Source organism: Trachypithecus francoisi, unplaced genomic scaffold (assembly GCF_009764315.1).
Source record: "Trachypithecus francoisi isolate TF-2019V2 unplaced genomic scaffold, Tfra_2.0 Contig01579, whole genome shotgun sequence".
NCBI classification, from domain to species: Eukaryota; Metazoa; Chordata; class Mammalia; order Primates; family Cercopithecidae; genus Trachypithecus; species Trachypithecus francoisi.
Window position 1 is genome coordinate 27,401,076 of NW_022681442.1, and position 27,032 is coordinate 27,428,107.

A 27,032-nucleotide genomic window follows, 5' to 3' on the forward strand; every position below is an offset into this window, starting at 1 on the left:
CTGGTTTAAGAGAGTACAGGGCCCAGAACACCTTGCGAGGGTTGCCCTCCATCTGCCCCCCCTTGTGGTGAAACTTAAACATCACTTCCTAGGAGCCTTTAATACTCCTAAATGCTAACTTTACTGTTGTCTTCCTTTTAGTCATTAGAAGCAGAACTGAAGAAACTTCAAAACTCTATTCAAGAAAGCACACAGGCCTTTGATGAACACTTGAAAAGACTTTTTGAAAGGAGAGTGAAGGCAGAGATGGTTACCAACCAGGTAAATAAAAGCTTTACTTATGTGACTTTTTTTTTAATATATATATATAAACTTTATTAAAGTATAATTAACATACAATAAACTCTGCATGTTTAAAATGTACAATTGATAGTTTTCACATTCATGGCACCATCACCACAATCAAAATAATCAACATATTCATCACCCTTGAAAGTTTCCTTGTGTTTCTCCACAATCCTTCTCTCCTGTCCTCTTGTTTTTCTCTCCCATCCCCAGGCAATCAATAATCTGCTTTCCATAACTATCAGTTACTTTGCATTTTCTAGAGTTTTATGTGGGTGGAATAATACAGTATATACTCATTTCAGTCTGATTGATTCTTCTTTTAATCAGTGTAATTATTTTGAGATCCGTTCATGTATCAGTAGTTTATTCCTTTTCATTGCAGATTCATATACAGTTGCATGGATGTATCACAGTTTGTTTACCCCTTTACCTGACGGACATCGGACTACACGGTTAATAGTTCAAACATAATGAATGTGTAATTACCTTCAAGGCCGGTTGTTTCTGAGAAGACACTGTCCCAGATTTTTCTCCATCCTTTTTATCTGTGGCTGTATTTGAAACAGAATCTCTCTTTTAACTTGTAGCCTTCAAGGCCGTTGTTTCTGAGAAGACACTGTCCCAGATTTTTCTCCATCCTTTTTATCTGTGGCTGTATTTGAAACAGAATCTCTCTTTTAACTTGTAGCCTTCAAGGCCGGTTGTTTCTGAGAAGACACTGGATCGCTATTTATAGGAAGCTCTTCAGATGTCTTTTCTCTTTTGTATTCAGAAATTAGTCTGAAAATGACTTTATTCTGAGTCTGTATCACATAATCTTCTGCAGTCTTTCCATATGCATCTCGAGAAAACACATCAATATTGTGCTGCTGCAGAAGAAGAATGACTATATCTTTTTCTCCAAGAGTAACAGCAAGTGTGAGGGCTGATCTGTTAAGAAAATCAACTGCATTTATGTTTGCATTTTTCTTTACTAAAAATTCCACCATGTTCACTTTTGCTCGACTCACAGCAAGTAAAAGTGGTTGATATTCATACTTGCTGCATTCTTCAATATCTGTACCATAAAAGAAGTTTTTCTATCATGGATGTATCTTCATTATACACAGCATAGTGTAGAGCAGTCCTTCCATAGAAATCCGTAATATTTGGATTGGCACCATTTTTCAGCAGAATAGTTGCACAAGCCTCCTGCCTCAGTTGTACAGCCTTGATCAGAGGTGTCCTGCATTCACGGTCGTAGAGGTTAAGCTCACAACTTCTGGACACCAGGAGAGATACCATGTCCGGTTGGCCAGTGGCACAGGCCAAATGTAGGGCAGTCCTGCCGCGCGGTCGCAACTCTGCCTCATCATCTGGTTCCGGACCCCGCGGCTCCTGCTAGCCCGCGGCCGCCGGCAGCGCCTCAGCGTCCTCCACAGTCACCTCGGCCGCAGCCACGGCGCCCGCCGCCGGTACTCGCGTCGCTGAAGTGGGAGCAGCGACCTCCCCGAGGCCGAACGCCGCCTCCGCCGTCGGCGCTGGGAGGCCACGGGCGCGCCCCGCGGCCACCGTCCATGCGGCGAGCCCCAGCAGCTGCGGCAGCAGCAGCGCCAGTACCAGCAGCCCCGGGCGGGTGGCGCGCTCCATCAGCGGCCTGCCCCGCGCGCAGGCATGGCGGCGCAGCCACTGGCGCCTGCCTTTCCCGCCGCTCGGAGCTCTCACCAGGGCAAGGACGCGCTAGTGACCCTACCGCCGCCCCGACGGCCTGGACAGCCAACCGTGTTCCCCTGGCCACGTCTCAGCCCGGCCTCTGCCGCTGCCACCTGAGTGACAGCCTCTCTCGGACATCGCCCATTGATTATGTGACTTTTAAGGAGCTTGCAGGGCCCTTCCATAGTTCTTAGGATGAAGATCAACATCCTTACCAAGTACGAAGATCTCGTATGCTCTGGGCCCTGGATCCCTCTCCAGTCTCATCTTGTGCACCTTCCCCTTTACCTGCCACACTTCCTCTTTCAGCATCTTGAACACACCCAATACCCTCCTTCCTCATGCCTCTGCCAACTCTGCCAGTAATACTGTCTGCCAACACTTCTTTGCTTCCTGAACTACTTTCATCCTTCGGATCCCAGCTCAAAAACCAGTTCCTCAGACTAGGTAATATCTTCCTATTATATACTGTATTTTTTCCTTTCTACTGTTCATTGCTACTGAATTGTAGTTTATGTGAGATTATTTTTAATGTTTTCAGGACTAGATGCTCCATGAGGGTAGAGCATCTTATTCATCCCTGTATCTCCACCAAATAGCAAAGGGCTTTGTTCAAAGTGTATGTGGAATGAAAAAATAATCCTCATGTCTCCCAAAAGATCAGGTGAAAAAAAAATCTGTCTTAATTATCTCCAGCAGTAGGAATAAAAAGGAAGTACACAGTAACTAAAAGCAAGAAGATCAAAGAGTGATGCTCTTAAATTCTGAGGAAAAAATTATTTCTAGCTTTGGATTTATACCAAGCCAAACTATCCATTGAGTTTAATAAGAGAATCATGATTTACTTAAATGTAAATGTAAACCCCCAAACTGTAAAAATCCTGGGAGACAAACTAGGCAATATCATTCTGGACATAGGAACTGGCAAAGATTTCATGATGAAGATACCAAAAGCAATCACAACAAAAGCAAAAATTGACAAATGGGATCTAATTAGAGTTTCTACACAGCAAAAGAAACTATCCACAGAGTAAACAGACAACCTACAGAATGGGAGAAAATATTTGCAAACCATGCATCTGACAAAGGTCCAGCATCTACAAGGAACTTAGCTTTACAAGAAAAAACAAACAACCCCATTAAAAAGCGGGCAAAGGACATTAACAGACACTTTTCGAAAGAAGGCATACATGTGGCCAACAAGCATATGAAAAAAAGCTCAACATCAGTGATCATTAGATAAATGAAAATCAAAACCACAATGAAATACCAGATACCATCTCATACTAGTCAGAATGGCTACTACTAAAAAGTAAAAAAATTACAGATACTGATGAGGTTGTGGAGAAAAGGGAATGCTTATACACTGTTGATGGGAATGTAAATTAGCTCAACCATTGTGGAAAGCCGTATGGCAATTCCTTAAAGAGCTAAAAACAGAACTACCATTCAACCCAGCTATCCCATTACTGAGTATATACCCAAAGGAATATAAATTGTTCTATTATAAAGACACATGCACCCATATGTTCATTGCAGTACTGTTCACAATAGCAAAGACATGGAATCAGCCTAAGTGCCCATCAATGATAGACTGGATTGAGAAAATGTGGTACATTATACGCCGTGGAATACTATACAGCCATCAAAAAGAATGAGATCATGTCCTTTGCAGGAACATGGATACAGATGGAGGCCATAATCCTTATTAAACCAACACAGGAACAGAAAACCAAATGCCATATGCTCTCACTTGTAAGTGGGAGCTAAATGATGAGAACACATGGTCACATAGAGGGGAACAACAGACACTGGGGTGTCTGGTTTTTTGAGGGTGGAGGTTGGGAGGAGGGAGAAGATCAGAAAAAATAACTATTGGGTACTAGGCTTAGTACCTGGTAACAAAATAATCTGTACAACAAACCCCCACGACATGAGTTTACTTAGATAACAAACATGCATATGTACCCCTGAACCTAAAATAAAAGTTAAAAAAAAGAATAATGATATTTTGAGAAATGCCGGGTCTCCCAAATTTGCGTGCACTCATTTAATGAGAGGTTTTGAGAGATGTCTGACCAAAGCAGGGGGCTTAATGAGAAAAGATGGTGCAACACTGGAGAGATGGGAAGGGAATCTTCAGGAGGATGACTATATCCCCAGGATCCCAACAGGAATAGTACACTGAAAGGGTTACATTTAAATTCCCTCAGTGAGGGGACTTTTTTACAGAGGTATGAGCAGGGTTAAGGGAAAAAGCAAGGAGTGGCAAACATGTTGTAATTAGTGGGAGGCCAGTACCATCTCTAGAGCTAAAGAGGCAGGGGAAGAGAGCTGTTCCCAGAACCCAGCAAGACCTGTAGCCTTGGGAAAGGGGCTGCTCTCGGGAGTTGTGGCCACAGATAGAAGAATGTAATCACTGGCCTGGCAGGGAGTGGATGTATGGATATACTGGGAGTGAGGGGGAAGATTGGGAATGACTGCTCCAGCCTAACAGCAGCATTAGTCATAGCCAAAAGGTGGAAACAATCTAAATATCCAACAGCTGAGAGCAAATGAGTAAAATATGGTGTATCCATACAAGGGAGTATTATCCCACAATACAAAGGAATATGCTGATACATGGTACAACATGGACGAACCTTGAAAACATGCTAAGTCAAAGAAGCCAGACAACTGTATGATTCCATTTACGTGGAATCATATAGTTTCTAGAACAGGCAAATTTATAAAGACAGAAATTAGAAAGTTGTTGCTTTTGTGGGGAGGTGGAGGCCTCTAGGAGGCGACAGAGGGGCAGATGGGAAATGGCTGCTAAAGGATTTTCAGGGAATGATGAAATGTTCTAAAAGTGATTATAGTGATTGTTACACAACTCTGCAAATATACTAAAATACACTGAATTGTACACTGTAAATGGTGAATTGTATGGTATGTGAATTACATCTCAACAAAGTTGTTATTTTTTTAAAGGTGTGCTGAGATCCTCTTGTCATGTAAGATAATGAGGAAACTATCAGACTACTCATTAGTATCAAAATAATTCAGGAGCTAACTTAAAACATTTCACTTAAATGAGACAATTTAAGATTCAAAGATGATAATAGTTGCAATTAATTAAACCCATCATATTTGTTTAAATTTATGAATTTGTGGTATTTTAAAAAGAGAAGTGCCAATCAGTCACTTTCAGAGGATGACAGCAAATTCATTATCTAAAAACTGATAAAGGGAAAGCATCAAGTATTTAGTCTGCCTTTCCTATATGAACTGAAGTGTACCACTGGGAAACCAAATAGTAGATGATGAGAAGCATCTCTTTATAAAAGTATTTCCATTAATAAGTGAAAAGGGAAACTAAAACCAGATTTTCACCATTTTACATCTCTCAACGGATTAATGGACCCCAGGCATTGACTATCTGCAGCTGCTGACATCACAGAAAGACAGACAATCAGATGATACATGTCTCCTGATCAAAGAACACAATACCACCTATAGTCTTGTTAAAAGGATCAAGTTTAGATTTGATCAGGCCTCTGGACCCAGCTGCCATTTTTTAAGAAATAAAAAGAATGAAGCCTTGAAAAACTATACCATGAATATACAGGCATTAAAACCAGACTATGCAATGCTACAGAGACTGCTGATAACTACAAATAAATTGTGAGGAAAAGAAATGAAAGGGAACATGAAGATTATAAGAGATTTATTTTAGTTTTAACCTTTATTTTAAGTTCAGGGGTACATGTGTAGGTTTGTTATAGAGGTAAACTCAAGTCACAGGAGTTTGTTGTACAAATTTTTTCATCATCCAGGTAGTAAGAGATTTAAAAGACATGAAAAAAAATTATGAATAAGTTATACTGTAGTGGCTAGGTTTCTGTCTTAGTCTGTTTTGTGTTGCTATAAATAATACCTGAGGCTGCATAATTTTTAAAGAAAAGAGATTTATCTGACTCATAATTCTGCTGGCTAGAAGGTTCAAGATTGGGCATCTGATGTGGGCCTCCGGCAGCTTCCTTTATGACAGGTGAAGGGGAACTGGCGTGTGCAGAAATCACATGGCCAGAGAGAAAGCAAGAGAGGGTGCAGGGGGTTGCCAGACTCTCTTTAACAATCAGCACTCAGGGGAACTAACAGAGTAAAAACTCACCCCTGAGGGAGGGAATTGATCTATTCATGAGGGACCCATCTCCATGACACAAACACCTCCCATTAGGCCCCACCTACAGCACCAGGGATCGCGTTTCAACATGCAGTTTGGATGGGGCAAATATCCAAACTACAGCATTATACACCCCTGGGTAATAAAACTACAAAGAAACACAATGTATGATAAAAGTCAAAACAGTGTTGAGATTTTGATGAGGACTCCTGGAAGAAGCAACTGCAGTCGTAAAGTTCTGTTTCTTGCGATAAGTGGTGCTAACAAGGGTGTTTGCCTTATATTATAATAATCCATTAAATTATATGTTCATGCTATGCATTTTTGTATATGTGATTTACCTTACAATGAAATTATGAAAAAGGTAAAATAACTAAAGTTATTTCAATAAGCTGTATTCCCTTTTTCTTTAAAATATTTCTCCTATCTATATGTCATAAACTTGCTTGATTAGTGCCAAGTCTATAGAAAATATTGTCTCAGGTAGAAGTATTTCTGCCAACGTTTTTCTTAAATATTTCTACAGGAGGAATTGAAAATAAGTAACCTTGCATTTTCTTTACTGTTGGATGAAGAATTAAGCTCCAGAGAAAAATTCCTGAATAACTACCTTACACGGAAACAGCACGAGAAAGTAAGAATATGTCTGAAATCTGAATACAAGCATTTTCTGATAGACATGCCCCTCATTTAGCAAGAGCTCACGTGTCTAGACCCTTCCTTCCTTCCACCATTCTATGTAACCATGTGCATCCCTTGACTCCCTGTCTGGAACTTTGCTCCAGGGCCAGGTGAAAGTAACCATTCCAATCTGTTAATAAAGTTATTTGATTCTGCATCTGCAATCATGTAGCCAAAAGAACTGTGTAGCTTTCATATGACATGGTTTATAAAATGAGGCCATATAGCTTCATGGTTGAAAGCACTGGCTGTGGGACCTTGGACAAGGCATATAACCTTTTAAGCTGCTTACAAGCTCTTATTTAGGGAATGTTTTTCTCTCTGGACCATTTGACATGCTAAGATTTACTAAGATGTAAGCAATGGGCTTGCGTATGGAATGAAAAACTGTTGTATTATGAAAAACTCTAAATATGAGCATGGATAGATATGGCTCAAAAAGACAATACCAAATGTTTATCACATAATAAGTTTCAACAAATGTCAGCTTTTATTAGTAGTATTAGTAAAGAGCATTTATGAATATGTGACTTATAAATGACATGAACTCAACTGTTTTCTAAGAGCCTATTAAACAGTATATGCAAAGCACATTCTAAATACAACTTTACATATAGCAAACCTGCAGCATACTGGATTTCTTTCACAGATGAGGATACCATCTCAGAGAGCGTGGGTAACATGCCTAAGTCAGCCACTGGTGTGTAATAGAGCAGTAGCTGGAACTGTGGGAATAAATGAAGACCATCCAAATGCAAATGAGCAGACACTGTTTATGCAGAGCTTGGCACAGCAAGGGACTCGTCCACCGTCAGTTGCTTTTGGCAGACTCAAAGGCAGGAAAGGAGTAGGAAAGCTTTATAGTGCAAAGAAGGGAGGGCTTCAGGTGCAACATGATTGGAAGTTGTTGGCATGAGGAAGCTAGAGGCAAACCATTAGAAGCGGGACAACTCATTTGACTGGTTTAGGGAACGTATTTGTCTTTCTCTGGATGGTCCTAGGTTGGAAATGGGGACAAAATTATAGAAGCTGTGGTTATGATCAAGCCCTGAAAGTCTGAGGCCAATCCTTATGAAGGCTGTGGTTATTTCATTTCCCAGCTGATGATTGTAGAGGTTGTGCGTCAGAGTTCTGTTGTTGCATATGGCCTGGCCCTTGTTTGCATGTATATCCAGTCTCTCAGAACCCACGTCCATGTGATTTCGAAGCCTGTGCACTTTCATCCTCCACGCTGACCTACCAAGACTGCAGTGTGCTCCACAGACACTCACACACTCATACACAGAGTTGGCTGTACTTAGAAACAGGTGATTGGGTGTTCTTGCAAAGTCCCCAATTGGTTTATTTTCTTCTATAAATCTTATCTATAATGAATACTTCACAGACATATTTCTCTTGTACTGGGAAATTCCTTGCTCTTTTTAGTATCCCCAAGATTTTTGTTTATGCTGCAAAGTCTCCAGTTACAATCAACTATTCCTGATGCTGTTATAGAGCCAGACTTCAGAAGCTGTTCGGAAATCGAGAGAAGACCTGGATATGTACAAGGAGCACTATGACAACTTACTGGCAGAAGACAAAGTGAGAGTCATTGTCTTACCCACTCGACAGTGCAGTAGAGTTGTTGCTGCCTGGATTGGAGGAAGGTTAAAGGGGATATAATATAATTTTCTCACAGATTTTTGTCCCAGTTAATTCTCAGCTGTGGGTGAACTTCATTCTATGGCATCGTATATTTTTGAAAATCCATGTGTAAAATGAATTTTTATAAGCTTCTCTGGTTTAAGCTTTCTCTTATACAAAATACAGGGCGATCATCTAGCCTTTAAGGCTTTTCAAACTTTAGGTTGCAGACCCCATTACTTGGCCATGAAATCAATTTAGTGGGTTATGACCAGCAGTTTTATAATGGAAAAGAATAGGATAGACTAGCATAAAGAAGACAGATGGAACAGAATGGAACAGAAAAGAAAAAAATAGAGTAACATGCATGTTTTTTGGGTAAATATCTTTTGGGACACTTCTTTGGGAAACTTCTGGATGATTTCTAAGACCTGTTATATGAAATAATATTTTAATACACTTAGATGCTTCTTATCAAAACAAATATTTGAGAAATCTTCGCACAGAGAATGGTTAATGTCTAACAACTTTATAAATCAAGGTTTCATGGATTTTTAAAACCAAAGTGCTACCACCTGTATTTTGAAGAGTGTTGTCAGCAAATAAAAGGTTTCCAGACCGAGTTGCAATCCTCAGAATGACATGTTTGTCCTTAGGTTATGGATCGCAGCTTTAAAAAGGAATTTTCTGAAATTCCCGGTCATCAAGTGGATATACTGTACAAACTTTTTAAACGCCGACCAAGGTTTGTTTCTCCTTCACTATTGTGTTTCTGAGAAAAAAAGTTTGCAAATAGAGGAGTGTTACTAGATTTCAGCTTTTTTCTCCCAATTAAATGGAATTATTCAGTATAATATCTTTTAGATGGAGATGTTTAAGGGTTTTGATCATAATTCAGTATTTTTTGAGATTAAGTCTATATCTTAAGGTAGAGAATAATGATTTATTTTCATTATTTAAAAATAGTTAAGGATCTATGTAAGCATAGTGCTATTGTAGGTTCTGCTTTATACATTAAGGAAGTTCCTCTTACATCATAGTTGGCACACAGATTTAAAAACAGTTTTTTTTTTTTTTTTTTTTTTTGAGACGGAGTCTCACTCTGTCGCCCAGGCTGGAGTGCAGTGGCCGGATCTCAGCTCACTGCAAGCTCCACCTCCCGGGTTCACGCCATTCTCCTGTCTCAGCCTCCCGAGTAGCTGGGACTACAGGCGCCCGCCTCGTCGCCCGGCTAGTTTTTTGTATTTTTTTAGTAGAGACGGGGTTTCACCGTATTAGCCAGGATGGTCTCGATCTCCTGACCTCGTGATCCGCCCGTCTCGGCCTCCCAAAGTGCTGGGATTACAGGCTTGAGCCACCGCGCCCGGCCAACAGTTTTTTTCTAAAGTGCGTTCAAACACACACAAGTTCCCTAATGTATAAATCGGAACTACTTGTAATAGGCTTCCAGGACTAAGTAAGTTTGCGGAAGATACTGGGTTAAAAAAAGGAAGTTAAGCAGCTTTTCTTTTACTGCAGAATTTATTGTTGGCCTTTGGATCTCCAAGTATAAGGAACAGAGTAAGCAGTGTTTTCTAAACTTATTTGACCACAGATTGCTTTTCCTCAGAGTATCTCATGTGCTTGTGCTCAAAGTTTGAAATATGCCAGGATAAATGGTTGAAAATAGCTATTTGAAAAGAGTTCTAAGAAAGTATCACTGACTTCCACCATTATAAATGCAGATTTTCATAGTTTTCAATCAAATGTAATCTAGAAATCATGGACTTTGTCAACAAAGATGTAGTCAGCTAATTTGTGTTTGAGATACAAACTCAGGTTACAGGCAACCTAGGGAATTTAACCTAGAACATGCCTATTGTTTTGGTTTTCTTTTTTTTTTTGAGATGGAGTCTCTGCCTGTCGCCCAGGCTGGAGGGCAGTGGCAGGATCTCGGCTCACTGTAACCTCCGCCTCCTGGGTTCAAGCGTTTCTCCTGCCTCAGCCTGCTGAGTAGCTGGGACTACAGGCACGCGCCCCCACGCCCAGCTAGTTTTTGTATTTTTAGTAGAGACGGGGTTTCACCATGTTGACCAGGATGATCTCGATCTCCCGACCTCGTGATCCACCCGTCTTGGCCTCCCAAAGTGTTGGGATTATAGGTGTAAGCCACCTCGCCAGGCAGTTTTCCTATTTTTAAAAGAGTGAGCGATAATTAGCCCAATTATATACCTTCTCCTTGTGGAAAAAGAAGTGAGACCTCCTGCAGCAGTGGGAAAGCACAAGCTTTCATGTCAAACAGAATCGACTTTAAATCCTAACTCCATTACCTGTCAGACCGATAGCCTTGGGCCATGAGCTTCTCTCCGAGGCTGACTTTCCTCATCTAGAGAATGGGGATGATAATATAGTTTGAACCTCAGTGTATTGTAAAGCATCTTGATAGTGAGTGCCTTGTCCAAATCTTTGTACCCTTCTTCCCTTTCCAGCTGAAGCACAGGGAAATGAAACTAATCTATTAATGTAGATAGAAACAGAGTTGGCCAGGTGGTGGCTCACCACTGTATTCCCAACACTTTGGGAGGCTGAGGGGAAACGATGGGTTGATTTATTTGCCTGCTTACAGTATACAGAAAGGAAATATCTCCTAGCACAGGTACGGCTGTCTGTCAGTGCTGACAATAGTTGGAGACATCTGTAGTCTAGCCAAGGTCACGTCTGAGAACCTGGAGAGTATGGAAGCAGGGCAAAGTGGATCCCTTTATCTGTGGAATAACCCACCTACCAGCCCTCACATGCCAAAGGGAAGAGTCATACAATGTGTTATGCCTGTGGTAAGGGCCTAATTGTTTCACATTGATGTTTTTGTGAGAATGTGAAATGTTGATGGGCTTTTCTTGGTAATACCAGGATTTCCAAACAGAAAACGCACTCAGAAACAACCAGTGCTGTCCCTTTCGGAGAACTACCAGGATCTGGCAAGTTGAGTAAGGATGCCTTTGCCCAGCTAATGAAAGCCATGGATGAGTTAGACAATATTAGTAACATGCCAGAAGGCTTGAACCCTTTGGTCTGGAATCATTTCTGCATGACAAGACGAGCAAAAGTGGAAAATGAACAGAAAGTATATACTATTTTAATTTAATTTTTAGTGTACTAATATCAAATACATAATTTACATTGGTCAGTGTAACCAAAAAAGCTAATTATTTAGGTTTCCCTGCTAGGGTAGTATTTGGTCATAGTAATAAGATAATGAAATACTATATTAACCCTGGTGCTGTTGAAGGCTAAGTGTAGGCCTGTTGCTTTTAGATTGACGCCATTCAAAATAGTGTCCATTAACCACAAGGTTACTATGCACTTGAAATAAATATTGCCAGTCCTAATCGAGATGTGCTGTAAGATGTGCTATAACATACCCAGATTTAGAAGGCTTAATATGAACAAAAAGAAATATGTCTCATTAATATTTTTATATTGATTATAGGTTGAAGTGATAATATTCTGGACACAATGAATTAAAATATATTAGTAAAATTAAGTTCATCTCTTTGATTTCACTTTTTATAATGTGGCTACTACAGAATTTAAAATTCCATATGTGACTCACATTTATGGCTCACATTATATTTTTCTTGGACAGCACTGTTGTAGGTTATCTCATTTTGCATATATTAGAATTATATTTGGCTCAGCAGAGCCAACTTTATAGTTTTGCTAGAATGTAGCAATGAGTAAAAATTTAAGAGTGTGTTTATTTGGGAAGAGAATCCTTCCTTTTGCTGCTTCTTGACCACTCCCCCAAATTCCCTAAATTTAGTGCCCACATGCATCAGGCTGGCATATTTTTGTTAAAGTACCTATGTTTCTATAGTTTCATTTAAAGTGATGAGAACAAATTTTAAAAATAAGATATAAAAGAATTTATAGTTGCTTGCATACTTGATTTTCACAAAGAAGCAAATTTGATACTTTTCAAATTGCTCAAATTGTTACATGCCATCTAAGTTTTAGACATTTAAATTTAAATGTTTATTACTTTCTTTGAAAGATAGACCTGTTAAAGTTTTTAAGTTTAAAAAGTTAAAAGATGTATGTTGTCTAAAATTGAAGCTCCATATGTTCTGACATGTTTCTGGCTCGGTTTCTTTAGGTAAAGCAGAAAGCAGCTGACTTATTGGAAATGGCAACTTTCCTCCGGAAGAGAGTTGAGGAGGAAGAGAAGGTGCAACAGGAGATTGAGAGAGTGTTCCATGAACTCATCCTGTAATTTGAAGTTTTCTTTCATGTTCACCTATTCAAAGTCTAATTAGGGCTAAGTCAGGTTGTGTTATCACTGGGGAGAAGGCCTACTGACTGCTTTACAGCTATCTCCCTTCCAGCACTGTGCTTTAAAATTTCCATTTAAAAAAGCTTGCTTTGTTACATAAGACATTGATTCAGGATGAAACTTTCCCACATGTTTTGTTGCTCTTCTTACAAATAAGCAAGTTTCAGAAAAATCTTAGTATTGTTTTAAGTCGGCCCCTTCCACATAAAAATACAAAGAACCTGTTTCTTCCAGTCAGTACTTTGGGGCTCGAGGCATATAAGCTAACCGTGTGGAAAATTAAGCAGACATCTAAGAACTTTCCATGTAGACACACAGCCAACTGATATATTTTTCTCTAGGGGAACTTGTTGTTGACTAAGTGATTAAGATATTTAAGTCCTTGCTTCATTTTTTGGCTATATTTATAGCCTCATCGATAAATACTTCTCTGATGTTCCCAAATTCATTGTTACACATCATCTTTAGATCTAGGCTATAGTGAGGAATATGAATTACCCAGAAATAGATTTGTTAAGTAACTTACATATTAAATATTCTTAATATAGTATCAGAAATCAATAAATAAGTTCAGAATTTTAATAGAGTTATTTATTTGTTTGTTTATTTATTTATTTATTTATTTATTTATTTATTTTGAAATGGAGCCTCACTCTGTCACACAAGCTGGACTGCAGTGGCACGATCTTGGCTCACTGCAAGCTCCACCTCCCAGGTTCAAGAGATTCTCATGTCTCAGCCTCCCAAGTAGCTGGGATTACAGGCGCCTGTCACCACCCCTGACTAATTTTTGTATTTTTAGTAGAGATGGGGTTTCGCCATTTTGGCCAGGCTAGTCTCGAACTCCTGACCTCAGATGATCCACCCACCTTGGCATCCCAAAATGCTGGGATTGCAGGCATAAGCCACTGCACCCGGCCAGATTTGTTATTTAAAAGTGTCTCTATTTTCTTCATTTTTACTTTACTTTTATTACAGTCAAAATTATACAATCTTTTCTTAATCCTAAAGTAAAAATCTATAAATGTATTTCTGTCCATACCATTCTTTGAGCAACCCAGGTGTAATTCTGCATCAATAGGAAGAGGTTTCAGAGAGACCTCTAGGAAAGCTCATCATCAGGAAAATATTCTCCACACTAATCTCCAGCATGTTTTTGATTTTTGTATTCTCAGATAATAGGTGAAATTTGAAATATATTACAACTACTTGCTTTGAAGTGCTTTTCAATTTAGATTACAGGAAGAGAAAGTGAGATTCCAGTTGAATTTGACAATCCAAATTCTTCTTAAACAAGGACAAGTAGAACTAGAAAATTTCCAGCTAGTGCTGGAGTATTCTGATGCAATTCTCATCAACAGGAACATAATTGAAGACTTGAATTCTGTGATTCGGGTAATTATACTTTTTATTTTTATTTTTATTCCAGGTCTTGCTTTGTTACTCAGGCTAGAGTCTTGTGACACAATCATGGCTCACTGCAGCCTTAAGGCTGGGCTCAAGGCTGGGCTCAAGACATCCTCCCACCTTCACCTCCAGAGTAGCTGGGAGTACAGGTTCACACCACTACACCTGGCTAATTGTTTTAAAATTAATTTTTTGTAAAAACAGAGTCTTAATATGTTGCCCAGGCTGTTCTCAAACTCCTGAGCTCAAGTGATCCTCCTGCTCTGGCCTCCCAAAGTGCTGGAATTACAGGTGTGAGCCACTGCACCTGGCCAATTATACTTTTCTAAAGACAAAACATATTGCCTGCTGTATCAAATATTTTACATTATTCTCCCATTTTCATAAGTAATTTTAATTCAGTTAAGTCAGTGGTTTCCTCACTGTGGTTGCACATTAGAATCATTTGAAGAACTTTATAAATGTGCCCGGACCCCATCCCCAGGATGAGTATTTTTTAAAAGCTCCCTCCATAATTTTAAGGTTCAAGAAGGATCACAGAGCTAAATGTCCATTCTAGTATGCCATCATTTTGTTAGGCCCAGCCTACTCAGGCAAAGATAATCTTAGATAAGCTTGGTTAGTTGATTTCAGACCTTACTTCTTTTCTAATATTAACATTTAATGTTATTTCCCTATAAGCTTTAGGTATAATTGAGTCCTAAAAAAAAAAATTCCCTGTAAGCTTTATCTGTATTCTACAAATTTTAATATTTTGTGTTTTAATTTTCTTTTCATTTAAATATTTTCTAATTTCTGTTGTGACTCCCTGTTTGATTCATGGGTTATTTAAAAGTGTGTTATTTAATTTCTAAATATTTGGGGATTTTGTGCTATTTGGGAATTAGATGATAACACTATTATACATTTTATTTTTACAAATGCTATAAACACAAAACATATTGCTATTATTTTTGCTTTAGACAATTATCTTTTAGAATAATAAAAATGTGAAAAGAGGTATTTTCTATTTACCTTAATTTTCACTATTTCAAAAGATCTTTATTTCATTGTTTAGATCCAAATTTCCATCTTGTATCATTTACCTTCTGCTTAAAGAACTTCCTTAAACTTAACTGAAGTACAAGCCTGCTAGTAATGAATTATCTTGGTTTTTCTTTATCTGAAGAAGTCTTTAATCACCTTCATTGTTGAAAGATATTTTGCTAGATTCACTGGATTGCCAGGTTCATTCATTTGTTCTCTCTCTTTTCATATTAAAGATGTTCATTTTCTTCTGAACATCTATATAGTTTCTGATAAGGTTTCTGCTATATTTTTTATCTTTGTTCTTCTGAATTTAATATGTCTGGCATTGAGATTTTTTATCTTTGGTTCCAACAGTTTGAACACGATGTGTCTAGATGGGGGGTGGGCGGTGTGCACATGTGTGCGTGAGATTCTTGAGGTTCTCTGAGCTTCCTCAATCTGTGATTTGATATTTGTCATTATCTTTGGAAAAGTCTCATTGATTATCTCTGAATATTTCTTCTGCCCTATTTGCTCTCTCTTTTTCTACTGGGATTCCAATTACACACTTGTCAGATTGTCTGATATTGTTCCACATCTCTTAGATATTCCATACTCATTTTTTTCACTCTTTGCTCTCTTTATGTTTCAGTTTGGGTAATTTCTGTTGCCCTATATTCAAGTTCATTCATTCTTTCTTATGCTGTGTCTAGTCTAATAAATGAGTCCATCAAAGGCAAAATATATGTTATCATATTATTGTAGATAGATAGATAGATAGACTTACATTTAGTATTTGTTTAACTCTTATAGTTCCCATACCTCTGCTGAAATTCCCCATTTGTTCATGCATGTTGTCTATCCTTTCCAAAAATTTTGTTTTAGAAAAGTTGTAAAGATAGTACACAGAATTCTCATATACCCCTTATCCAGTTTCTTATATTTTTATTGTTTTCCATCAGTATGGTACATTTGTCACAACTATTGAAGTAATATTGATACATTATTATTAACTAAAGCACAAACTTTATTCACTCTTCCTTAGTTTTTACTTAAGGTCATTTTTCTGTTCCAGGATCTCATCAGGATACATTTTATTTGGTTGCCATGTCTTTCCTTCTTTTTTTTCTTTTCTTTTTAGACTGAGTTTTGCTCTTGTTGCCCAGGCTGGGGTGCAGTGACACAATCTCAGCTCACCGCAACGTCCGCCTCCCAGGTTCAAGTGATTCTCCTGCCTCAGCTTCCTGAGTAGCTGGGATTACAGGCATGCGCCACCACGCCCGGCTAATTTTGTATTTTTAGTAGAGGCAGGGTTTCTCCATATTGGTCAGGCTGGTCTTGAACTCCCAACCTCAGGTGATCCACCTGCCTCGGCCTCTCAAAGTGTTGGGATTACAGGCATGAGCCACCACGCCCAGCCAATTGTCATTTCTTTCTAGATAGTGACAGTTTCTCAGTTTTGTCTTGTTTTTGATGACCTTGACAGTTTATTGTAGAGTAATAGTCAGTTATTTTGTAGAATGTGCCTCAACTGTGGTTTCTCTGATGTATTTATCACTATTCGCCTGGAGTATGGAGAAAGAGACCACAGAGGTAAGATACCCTCTCAGCACATGATTTCAAGGATACATGCTATCAACATGTCATCACTGTTTATTGAATCTTGACCACCTGAATTGAGGTAGTGTTTGTCAGGCTTCGTTACTATAAAGTTACTTTTTCTCCACTGTTCCATCCTGTACTCTTTATAAGGAAATTAGTCATAATTATTTTACATTTCCCATATGATAGTTCTAACACCTGTCATCTCTGATCTAGGTGTGTTGATTGCTTTGTAACTTAGTTTTTTAGATGTATTTTTATTGTGGTATAATACACATCACATAAAATGTACTGTTGTAACAATTTAAAGTGTGCAAGTCAGTGGCAATTAGTACATCACAAAGCTGTGCAGCTAGTACTTCTATCTAGTTCCAGAACATTTTTGTTTTGTTTTCTTTTTTGTTTTTTGAGACAGGGTCTGGCTCTGTCATCTGGGCTGGAGTGCCGGAGCATGATCTCAGCTCACTGCAACCTCCGCCTCCCAGACTGAAGCCATTCTCCCACCTCAGTAGCTGGAATTACAGGCATGTGCCACCACACCTGGTTAATTTTTATATTTTTTTGGTAGAGCTGGGGTTTCACCATATTGCCCAAGCTGGTCTCAAACTCCTGGGCTCAAGCAATCCTCCCACCTTAGCCTCCCAAAGTGCTGGAATTACAGGAGTGAGGCACCCCACCCGGCCTCAGAATATTTATTATCATCCTAAAAAGAAACCCCACACCCACGAAGCAATTATTCCCCATTCAGCTCTTCCTTCAGCCCCTGGACACCACTAAATCTGCATTGTCTCTATGGATTTACCTATTCTTAGTATTTTGTATGAATGGAATCATACAATATGTGGCCTTTGCTTTCTGGTTTCTTTCACTTATCATGTTTTTAAGATTTAACCACGTTGTAGCATGTATCAGTCTTCATTCTTCTTTTATGACCAAATCATATTTCATTTTATGGATATACATTTTGTTTATCCATTCATCAGCTGGTGAATATTTGGGCTGTTTCCACCTTTTGGCTATTGTGGTGCTTATAACTGTTCATGCACAAGTTTTTGAAAACCTGTTTTCAGTTCTCTGGGGATATATACCTAGAAGTGGAATTGCTGGATCGTATGGTCATTGCATGTTTAACTGATTGAGGCACTGCAAACTGTTTTCCACAGTAGCTGCACCATTTCATATTTCCACCAGCAAAGCATGTGGGTTTCACTTTCTCTGCATCCCTATCAAAACTTGTTATTTTCTTTCTTTTTTGTTCCTTGCTTGCTTTTTAATTACAGCCATCTTAGTGGGTTTATTCTTGATGTAAATTTCTCTAATGACTAGTGACATTGAGCATCTTTTCATATGCTTGTTGACCACTTGTATATCTTTGGACAAATGTCTACTGAAGTCTTTTGCCCATTTTTAAATTGGGTTTTGTTGTTGAGTTATAAGAGTTTTTTATATGTTCTGGATATTAAACTCTTATATAATTTGCAAATATTTTATCCCCTTCTATGGATTGTCTCATGTTTTTGGTGTTAAATCTAAGAATCAGGCCGTGTGCAGTGGCTCATGCCTGTAATCCTAGCACTTTGGGAGGCTGAGGCAGGTGGATCACCTGAGGTCAGGAGTTCAAGACCAGCCTGGCCAAGATGTGAAACCCTATCTCTACTAAAAATACAAAAATTAGCCGGGCATGGTGGCAGACACCTGTAATCCCAGCTACTCAGGAGACTGAGGCAGGAGAATCGCTTGAACCCAGGAGGCAGACGTTGCAGTGAGGCGAGATGGCACCACTGCACTCCAGCCTGGGTGACAGAGTAAGACTGTGTCTCAAAAAATAAAATAAAATAAATAAATATCTACGAATCAAATCTGAAGGCATGAAGATTTATCCCTGTTTTCTTTTCTTTTCTTTTCTTTCCTTTTCTGTTCTGTTCTGTTCTGTTCTGTTCTGTTCTGTTCTGTTCTTTTTTGAGACAGAGTCTCGCTCTATCTCCCAGGCTGGAGTGCAATGTCATAATCTTGGCTGACTGCAACCTCCACATCCCAGGTTCAAGCAATTCTCCTGACTCAGCCTCCCGAGTAGCTAGGATTTATAGGCACCCACCACCACTCCCAGCTAATTTTTGTATTTTTAGTAGAGACAGGGTTTCAGTTTGTCGGCCAGGCTGGTCTCAAATGCCTGACCTCAGGTGATCTGCCTGCCTCAGCCTCCCAAAGTGCTAGGATTACAGGCATCAGCCACTGTGCCTGGCCTCAGTCCCCGTTTTCTTCTTTGAAGTAGGGAAATGTTAGCCATCCAACATTTTGTGTTCAGTATTGTTTTGGCTATTCATGATCCTTTGCAGCAGATGAATTTGAGGATCAGAGTTTTCCATTTGAAAAAAAAAAATAAGCCATTGAAATTTTGGCAGTGATTGCATTAAATCTGTAGATTCCTTTGAGGAGTACTGTCTTAAGTCTTTTGATCCAAGAACATGGGATGACTTTCCATTTATTTAATCTTTATATTCTTACAGCAATATTTTGTAGGTTTCTTTGTACACATACTTTTTAGATTAACTTTATTTCTAGGTTTTTTCTTTTTGATATTATTGTAAATGGAATTGATTTATTAATTCTTTTCCACATTTTTCAGTGATGACATATAAAAATACAATTGATTTTTGCATGTTGATCTTATACTCTGCAACTTTGCCGAATTTATTTATTATCTCTAGTAGGGTTTTTGGATTCTATATGACTTTCTCTCTATATTTAGATTCATTAATCTGTGAATAGAAATTGTTTTACATCTTTTCAGTTTGGGTGCCTTTTAGTTCTTCTTCTTGCCTAATTGCCATGACTAGAATTTTTATTACAGTGTTGAATCAAACTGACAAAAAGTGGGACATCCTTGTCTTGTTCCTGATCTTAGTTGGAAAGCTTTCAGTCTTTTATCATTGAGTATGAAGTTATGATGGGTTTTCTGTAAATTCCCATTACCATGTTGAGAAGTTCCCTTTTATTCCAAGTCTGTTGCATATATTTTGTTTTTATCATTAAATGGTGCTGGATTTTGTCAATTTTTTTTTCTACATCAATTGACATGATCATGTGGGTTTTTTAATTTGTTCTATTAATGAGGTATATTGTTTGATTATGCGGACTACTCTTGCAATCCTAGGATAAATGACACTTGATCATAGTTATAATCCTTTCAATGTGCTGCTGGAATCAGTTTGCTAGTATTTTATTGAACGTTTTTGTTTTTGTGTATGTGTTCATAAGGGATATTGGTCTATAATTTTCTTGTGATGTCTTTCTCTGGCTTTGGTATCAAGGTACTACTGGCCTCATATAATGTATTAGAAAGTGTTCCCTCCTCTCCTATTTTTTGGAAGTGTTTGAGTAGTATTGGTGTAATTTTTCTTTAAATGTTTGATAGAATTCATCAGTCTTCTGGTCCTGGGCTTTTCTTTTTGGGGAGGTTTTTGATAACTGATTCAATTATTTACTTGTTTTAGGTCTGTTAAAATTTTCTGTTACTTATCGAATCAGTTTTTATAGTTTGTGTGTTTCTAGGAATTTTCCATTTCATCTATGTTATCTAATTTGTTGGTGTAGAATTTTCATAGTATTCTCTTATAATCCTTTTAATTTCTGTAATATTGGTAGTAATATTCTTGATTTCATTTCTTATTTTAGCAATTTGAGCCTTTTTTTTTTTCTTAGTCAGTCTAGCTAAAGGTTTGTCAATTTTGCTGATTTCTTAAAAGAACCAACTTTTGGTTTCATCATTGACTATTGTTTTTCTATTTTCTTTCTTCCTTTTCTTTAGACAGGAAGTGCCACTGCACTTCCTCTGTCACCCAGGCTGGGGTGCAGTGGCATGAACACGGCTCACTGCAGCCTTGACCTTCTGGGCTCAAGTGATCCTCCTGTCTCAGCCTCCTGAGTAGCTGGGACCACTGGCGTGCACCACTATTCCAGGCTAATTTTTAAATTTTCCATAGAGTTGAGGTCTCGCTCTGTTGCCTAGGCTGGTCTCAAACTCATGAGCTCAAGCATTCCTCCTGCCTCAACCTCCCAAGGTAGTGGGATTACAGGCATAAGACACCTCACCCAGCATCAGGTGGGAGGACAATGAGTAGGAATACAAATGCATACAGGTTGGTAGATTGGGTGACGGCAAAAAAATGTTCCTGCCTAATTGTTGACATATAAAGTAAATTGGCTCTGCTATTTAAATGTATCTTATAATCCCTTCTGTTTAATGAGTATCATACTTTATAGTGATTAGATTTTGCCCAAGAAGCCATTTTTTAATGTCTGTTTTTGTGTGTATGTGTGTGTGTGTGCTGGAGTCTCGCTCTGTCACCCAGGCTGGAGTGCAGTCTCTGCTCACTGCAAGCTCCGCCTCCCAGGTGCAAGCCATTCTCCTGCCTCAGCCTCCCCAGTAGCTGGGACTACAGGCACCCACTACCATGCCCAGCTAATTTTTTTTGCGTTTTTAGTAGAGACGGGGTTTCACAGTGTTCGCCAGGATGGTCTCGATCTCCTGACCTCGTGATCCTCCCGCCTCGGCCTCCCAAAGTGCTGGGATTACAGGCGTGAGCCACCGCGCCTGGCCTTAATGTCTGTTTCTTAAAAAGAAGATGGAATTATCTCTGTGATCCAAGTGTTTTCTAAAAATAGCATTCAGCCTCAAATATTCTATGTTCTATATGCAGAATCATATTATATGGGTATCTAATGTACTTTTTTAAAGACTCAAGGACAAAAGAAAATTGCTAGCATGATGGAAAGTAAAGATGTACACAAAAGAATACTTCAGATTGAGTGGGAACATAAGAAAATGCAGATGGAAAGGGAAGATCTAAATCAGAAGGCTTGGGATATTCAGATGCTATTTTTTTCAAGAGATCGCCAAAAGGTAAATTCTCCCTAGCCCCCACATGGTTTTAATTTTGTTCATTAATGTATTTATTCATTTAACCAGTATTTAATAAGAAGCCTCTGTGATATCAAGCATATTCTAAGCCAGGAGTGTTTCAAAATATATCTGTGAGTTATTTTTCTTCTAATAGTTTACATTTGCAGCCTCCAGTTCCTCATGACCCATTTAGTAGAATCATTCTACTCAGAGCTCACTAAGGATTTCCTGTCAAACCCAGTGGTCCTTCAATTCTCTGTAGCATTTAACCATCTTAATTTCCCATTCCTTTGACTTTTATCACCCCAAATTAATGTTTCTTCCAACATGTCATACCACTCTGCCTCTTTTGCTGGATTCTCTTTTGCCTCTAACACTTCAATGTAGCCATTCTTCAAGATTTTGCCCTTAGCTATGTTTGTGTTTCTTTTTTTTTTTTTTTTTTTTTTGAGGCGGAGTCTCACTCTGTCACCGGGCTGGAGTGCAGTGGCCGGATCTCAGCTCACTGCAAGCTCCGCCTCCCGGGTTCACGCCATTCTCCTGCCTCAGCCTCCCGAGTAGCTGGGACTACAGGCGCCCGCCACCTCGCCCGGCTAGTTTTTTTGTATTTTTTAGTAGAGACGGGGTTTCACAGTGTTAGCCAGGATGGTCTCGATCTCCTGACCTCGTGATCTGCCCGCCTCGGCCTCCCAAAGTGCTGGGATTACAGGCTTGAGCCACCGCGCCCGGCCATGTTTGTGTTTCTTTCCATACCTCTCCCTGAGTGATGTCCTCTGTTTTTCTAACTTCAATGATCACTTCTACAAACTAATGCAAGTTCTGTGGATTCCAAGCCATGCCCCATTTCTACAGTTTTCACCTGCCAGCAGCTCTTCTTAGTTTGCCTTTTTCGTACTTCTCAAATCTACTTTTCAAGGTCTGGTTTAAATACCACCTTCTCCTTCATAAAACCTGTCTTGATTTCCCAAGCCTGGAGAAATTCCATCTCATTACAAACCACCTTTGAATTAGCATGACACTCTACATGTCTTCTGACAACCAATCATATCTATGTGATCATCTTCCCATGAAGACTAGGACATATTATTTATCTTTGTATCTCCCTCAGTGTCTTTAACTAGGACTTTGTTATGTGGGACTCAAGTGGAACACTTAAATGTTTGGTGAGTTGAATAAATGAATGAATGAATGAGAAAATAAAGTAGGCATTTGTAATTTGTGCTTTGATGTAATAATTAGTGTACATGAATATATTGATGGCTAAATACAAGGAAATATTATGGCGCAAAAGTCTAATCAATCTTTTTTTTTTTTTTGAGATGGAGTTTTGCTCATTTTGCCCAGGCGGAGTGCAATGATGTGATCTCTGCTCACTGCAACCTCCACCTCCTGGGTTCAAGCAATTCTCCTGCCTCACCCTCCTGAGCAGCTGGGATTACAGGCATGTGCCACCACGCTGGCTAATTTTTTGTATTTCTTAGCAGAGACGAGGTTTTACCATGTTAGTCAGGCTGGTCTTGAACTCCTGACCTCAGGTGATCCACCTGCCTCAGCCTCCCAAAGTGCTGGGATTACAAGCATATGCCATCACACTCAGCCAAGCCAAATCAATCTTAACTTACATAGATATTTGTTATGAAAAACAGTAACTTTCAAAACTAAAACAATCTTTATAAAGTTATCTATTGAGAGAGAGAAAAATATGCTTACCTTTTTTTTTTTTTTAATCTCAAAGTACCTAAATGAACCAAACTATGAGGCTCTGATTAGTATTCAGATTGGAATAATGGAACAAACCATTGCTGTTTTAGATAAGGTAAGTCTCAAAGACATTGGTTATTATATCCTAACAGTTGTAAATCATTTGAGCAGAGTAATAGTGTTTCATGAATTTACCTAGACCCTAATAAAATCTTGGTTATTTACTAGTATTCATGAGGTAATTAGAAGTTGCTAAGTAGTGTCTTTGCAACCGTAACCAATGAAATAAAATTAAGCACTTCCTTTAATCTTAGAATTAACCCCTGGGGACATATCTGAGTATAAGTGGATTTTCTATTTCACATTAGGTTAGGATTTATGTAATAGGAGTGTTGGTAGTCTTTCCTTGGCATTGGAAAGGTTTTATTTAATCATGACTGAATAAAAATGGTCAGTTTTTATTATGTAGTATACATTAGAAACAAAGCAATCTCAAGCTTTTAAAATATTCTCTCAGTTTAAGAATATACAAAATTTTTTTTCTAAAATTTGTTATTGGCCGGGCGCAGTGGCTCAAGCCTGTAATCCCAGCACTTTGGGAGGCCGAGACGGGCGGATCACGAGGTCAGAAGATCAAGACCATCCTGGCTAACATGGTGAAACCCCGTCTCTACTAAAAATACAAAAAACTAGCCGGGCGACGTGACGGGCGCCTGTAGTCCCAGCTACTCGGGAGGCTGAGGCAGGAGAATGGCGTGAACCGGGAGGCGGAGCTTGCAGTGAGCTGAGATCCGGCCACTGCACTCCAGCCTGGGCGGCAGAGCGAGACTCCGTCTCAAAAAAAATAAATAAATAAAATAAAATTTGTTATTAACATACCATTCTACCTTTCAACAAATAACTCGAGTGCCTACTATGCCAGGCACTACAGATATGGTGGTAAGATGTTATCTTAATGATGATAATGTATTTAAAATATAAGAATAATGTCTTTATAGGATAAATCACATTTTTCAAAATTAATTTTGTTGGGGTATCATGGGAACAAAAATTTCAGACCCACAAAAAGAATGTGGAAAACTGCAAGAAACTACTCAAAAAACTTGAAAAGTTCAGCAATCAAAAAGATATAGCAAATTACACCCTAAGCTGCAATCTACGAGAAGAGTTGGTAGCTGTCTCAGAGAGAAAAGACATCTGTAATGCAATGGGTAAGCATGTTTTTTTTTCTTTAACCAACTGTAGGTTTCTTTAAAAGTAATCAGTAATCCTAAAATGTATACAATAGTTAAAAAGCTACCAGCATTTCTTTAAAAATAGATCGTTTAAAAATAATTTCAACTTTTATTTTAGATTCAGGGAGTACATGTACAAGTTTGTTACTTGGGTATATTGTGTGATGCTGAGGTTTGGGGTATGGAATGATTCTGTCACACAGGTATTGAGCATAGTACCCAATACTTTTTCAGCCCTTCCTCCCTCCCTGCCTCCTCCCTCTAGTAGTCCCCAGTGTTTTTCTTTTTTCCTTTTTTTTTGAGACAGGGTGTCCCTCTGTTGCCCAAGCTGGAGTGCAGTGGCATGATCTCAGCTCAATGCAACCTCCACCTCCCGGGCTCAAGTGATCCTCCCACCTCAGCCCCCTCAAGTGCCTGGGACCACAGGCGGGAACCACCACACCCGGCTAATTTTTGTATTTTTTGTAGAGAGTAGGTTTTGCCATGTTGGCCAGGCTGGCCTTGAACTCCTGAGCTCAAGTGATCTGCCCACCTCAGCTAACCAAAGTGTGGGGATTACAGGCATGAGCCAGCATACCTGGCCTCCAAGTGTTTCCTGTTGCCATCTTTATGTCCATGAGTACCCACTGTTTAGCTCCCATTTATAAGTGAGAACATGTGGTATTTGGTTTTCTGTTCCTGTGTTAATTTGCTTAGGATAATGGCCTCCAGCTACATCTATGTTGCTGCAAAGGACATTATTTCATTCTTTTTTTTATGGCCATGTAATGTCCCATGGCATATATGTACCACATTTGCTTTTTCCAGTCCACTGTTGATGGGGCACCTAGGGTGACTCCATGCCTTTGCTATTGTGATAGTGCTGCAATAAACATACAAGTGCATATGCCTTTGCTACCAGCCTTTCTTCCACATGTTTGATTCTGAGTGCTGCTTCTGTATTTGAAAGTATTGATAAATAATCTAATTCCTTTCTTCTTCATTTTTGGGATAGGGTCTAAACTGACTTGTGAAAAGATTGTCAAAGAACGGTATGAAAACATGATGCAACAGCAGAAATTAACACATATTTCAAAACAACAAGCTGAACAGATTTCAATACTACAGACTGAAGTTGAAAGATTAAGGATGAAAACGTTTCCTGCTCTTGTTCAAATGTAAAAACGCTGGCAGGAAAACACAAGGCCAAATCAATCATTTAAAAAATCATTTCATTTGGGTAAAATGATTTCCTTTTCTTTCTTACTGGGAAATTGAATTAGCATGTCCTCTTAGTTGCATGTTTCAGATAAAAAATTGTTTAATTTTAGCCTAAATTGTATACAGATTTTGTCCTGCATGAATAAATGTGTAAAATACCATGAATTGCTGTTTTTATTCAAGAGTAAACAACACTTGAAGTCAGAAAGTATTCAATATCTATTTTACTCATTTAATCTGAGTCAGATCAAAGATATTTTCATAGTTATGGTATAGAAAGTCTTAAAAAGAAATTCTTTGCCAAACATTTCTAATTTTATAAAACTGTCAGAAAAGTTTTGAGATTATGGATAATTTTTATCTTTATACTCTTCTGTTTCTCATTTTCTTTAGTAAGCATTTCTTTCATAATCAGAAAAAAATTACAAGAATATTTAGATTATTCCCTGCTTCACCAATGAGTACAAGATAAATTGTTAACTTTTTCCAAGCCTTGTATCATTTGTAAATTACAACATATTTTGGCCAGGTGTGGTGGCTCACACCTGTAATCCCAGCATTTTGGGAGGCCAAGGCAGGCGGATCACGAGGTCAGGAGATCGAGACCATCCTGGCTAACACGGTGAAACCCCATCTCTACTAAAAATAAAAAAATTAGCCTGGCGTGGTGGTGGGCACCTGTAGTCCCAGCTACTGGGTAGGCTGAGGCAGAAGAATGGCGTGAACCCAGGAGGTGGAGGTTGCAGTGAGCTGAGACCACGCCACTGCACTCCAGCCTGGGCGACACAGCGAGACTCCATCTCAGAAAAAAATTACCATATATTTTAGAAAGATAATCTACATTTCTTTTATATTTTAATAGAATTCAATTTTGTGCTCTACCCAATAGGGTTTAACAAACAGAAAAATACTTTATTTCCATGAAGTAGTTTATCACTTTACCCATGTAGATGGTGATAATTATATAATGAGATGACTAATTGGCCAGAAAACTGCTTTGCCCTTCCATAGCCTGTGGACTGCTGCCCACAGGGATCATGGACCACAGTCTCCAAGTGATGTGACTGTCTCACTGTTCTGCAATTTATGAACTCAACGTTAAGTTTAATCCTCAGTACCATATCCAATATACACTGATGTAGATAAAGCAAGAGAGCTATTATAAAATCTTCTACTTTAGAAAAAAAAAATCTTTAGAAGATGTAATTGATC

General features: G+C 38.8%; 1 protein-coding gene and 1 pseudogene across 5 annotated transcripts in view; one reads left to right on the plus strand and one right to left on the minus strand.

Annotated features, from left to right (window-relative positions):
- Positions 1-26,031, plus strand: part of CFAP43 (cilia and flagella associated protein 43) — a 115,249-nt gene extending 89,218 nt beyond the window's left edge. For 3 of the 5 annotated variants that reach the window (XM_033183582.1, XM_033183570.1, XM_033183588.1), the window contains 11 exons: positions 142-261; positions 6,675-6,782; positions 8,324-8,410; positions 9,109-9,197; positions 11,342-11,555; positions 12,588-12,700; positions 14,000-14,159; positions 21,520-21,684; positions 23,420-23,500; positions 24,443-24,596; positions 25,615-26,031. In XM_033183582.1, coding sequence (XP_033039473.1) covers positions 142-261; positions 6,675-6,782; positions 8,324-8,410; positions 9,109-9,197; positions 11,342-11,555; positions 12,588-12,700; positions 14,000-14,159; positions 21,520-21,684; positions 23,420-23,500; positions 24,443-24,596; positions 25,615-25,781 — 1,458 coding nt within the window. In that variant the 3' untranslated portion in view covers positions 25,782-26,031. Of the gene's footprint in view, positions 1-141; positions 262-6,674; positions 6,783-8,323; positions 8,411-9,108; positions 9,198-11,341; positions 11,556-12,587; positions 12,701-13,999; positions 14,160-21,481; positions 21,685-23,419; positions 23,501-24,442; positions 24,597-25,614 lie in introns of those variants that run through there. The other 2 variants (XM_033183573.1, XM_033183596.1) reach the window with 2 other exon arrangements.
- On the minus strand, positions 716-1,917 carry LOC117069800 (annotated as a pseudogene).
- Positions 26,032-27,032: the final 1,001 nt, after the last annotated feature.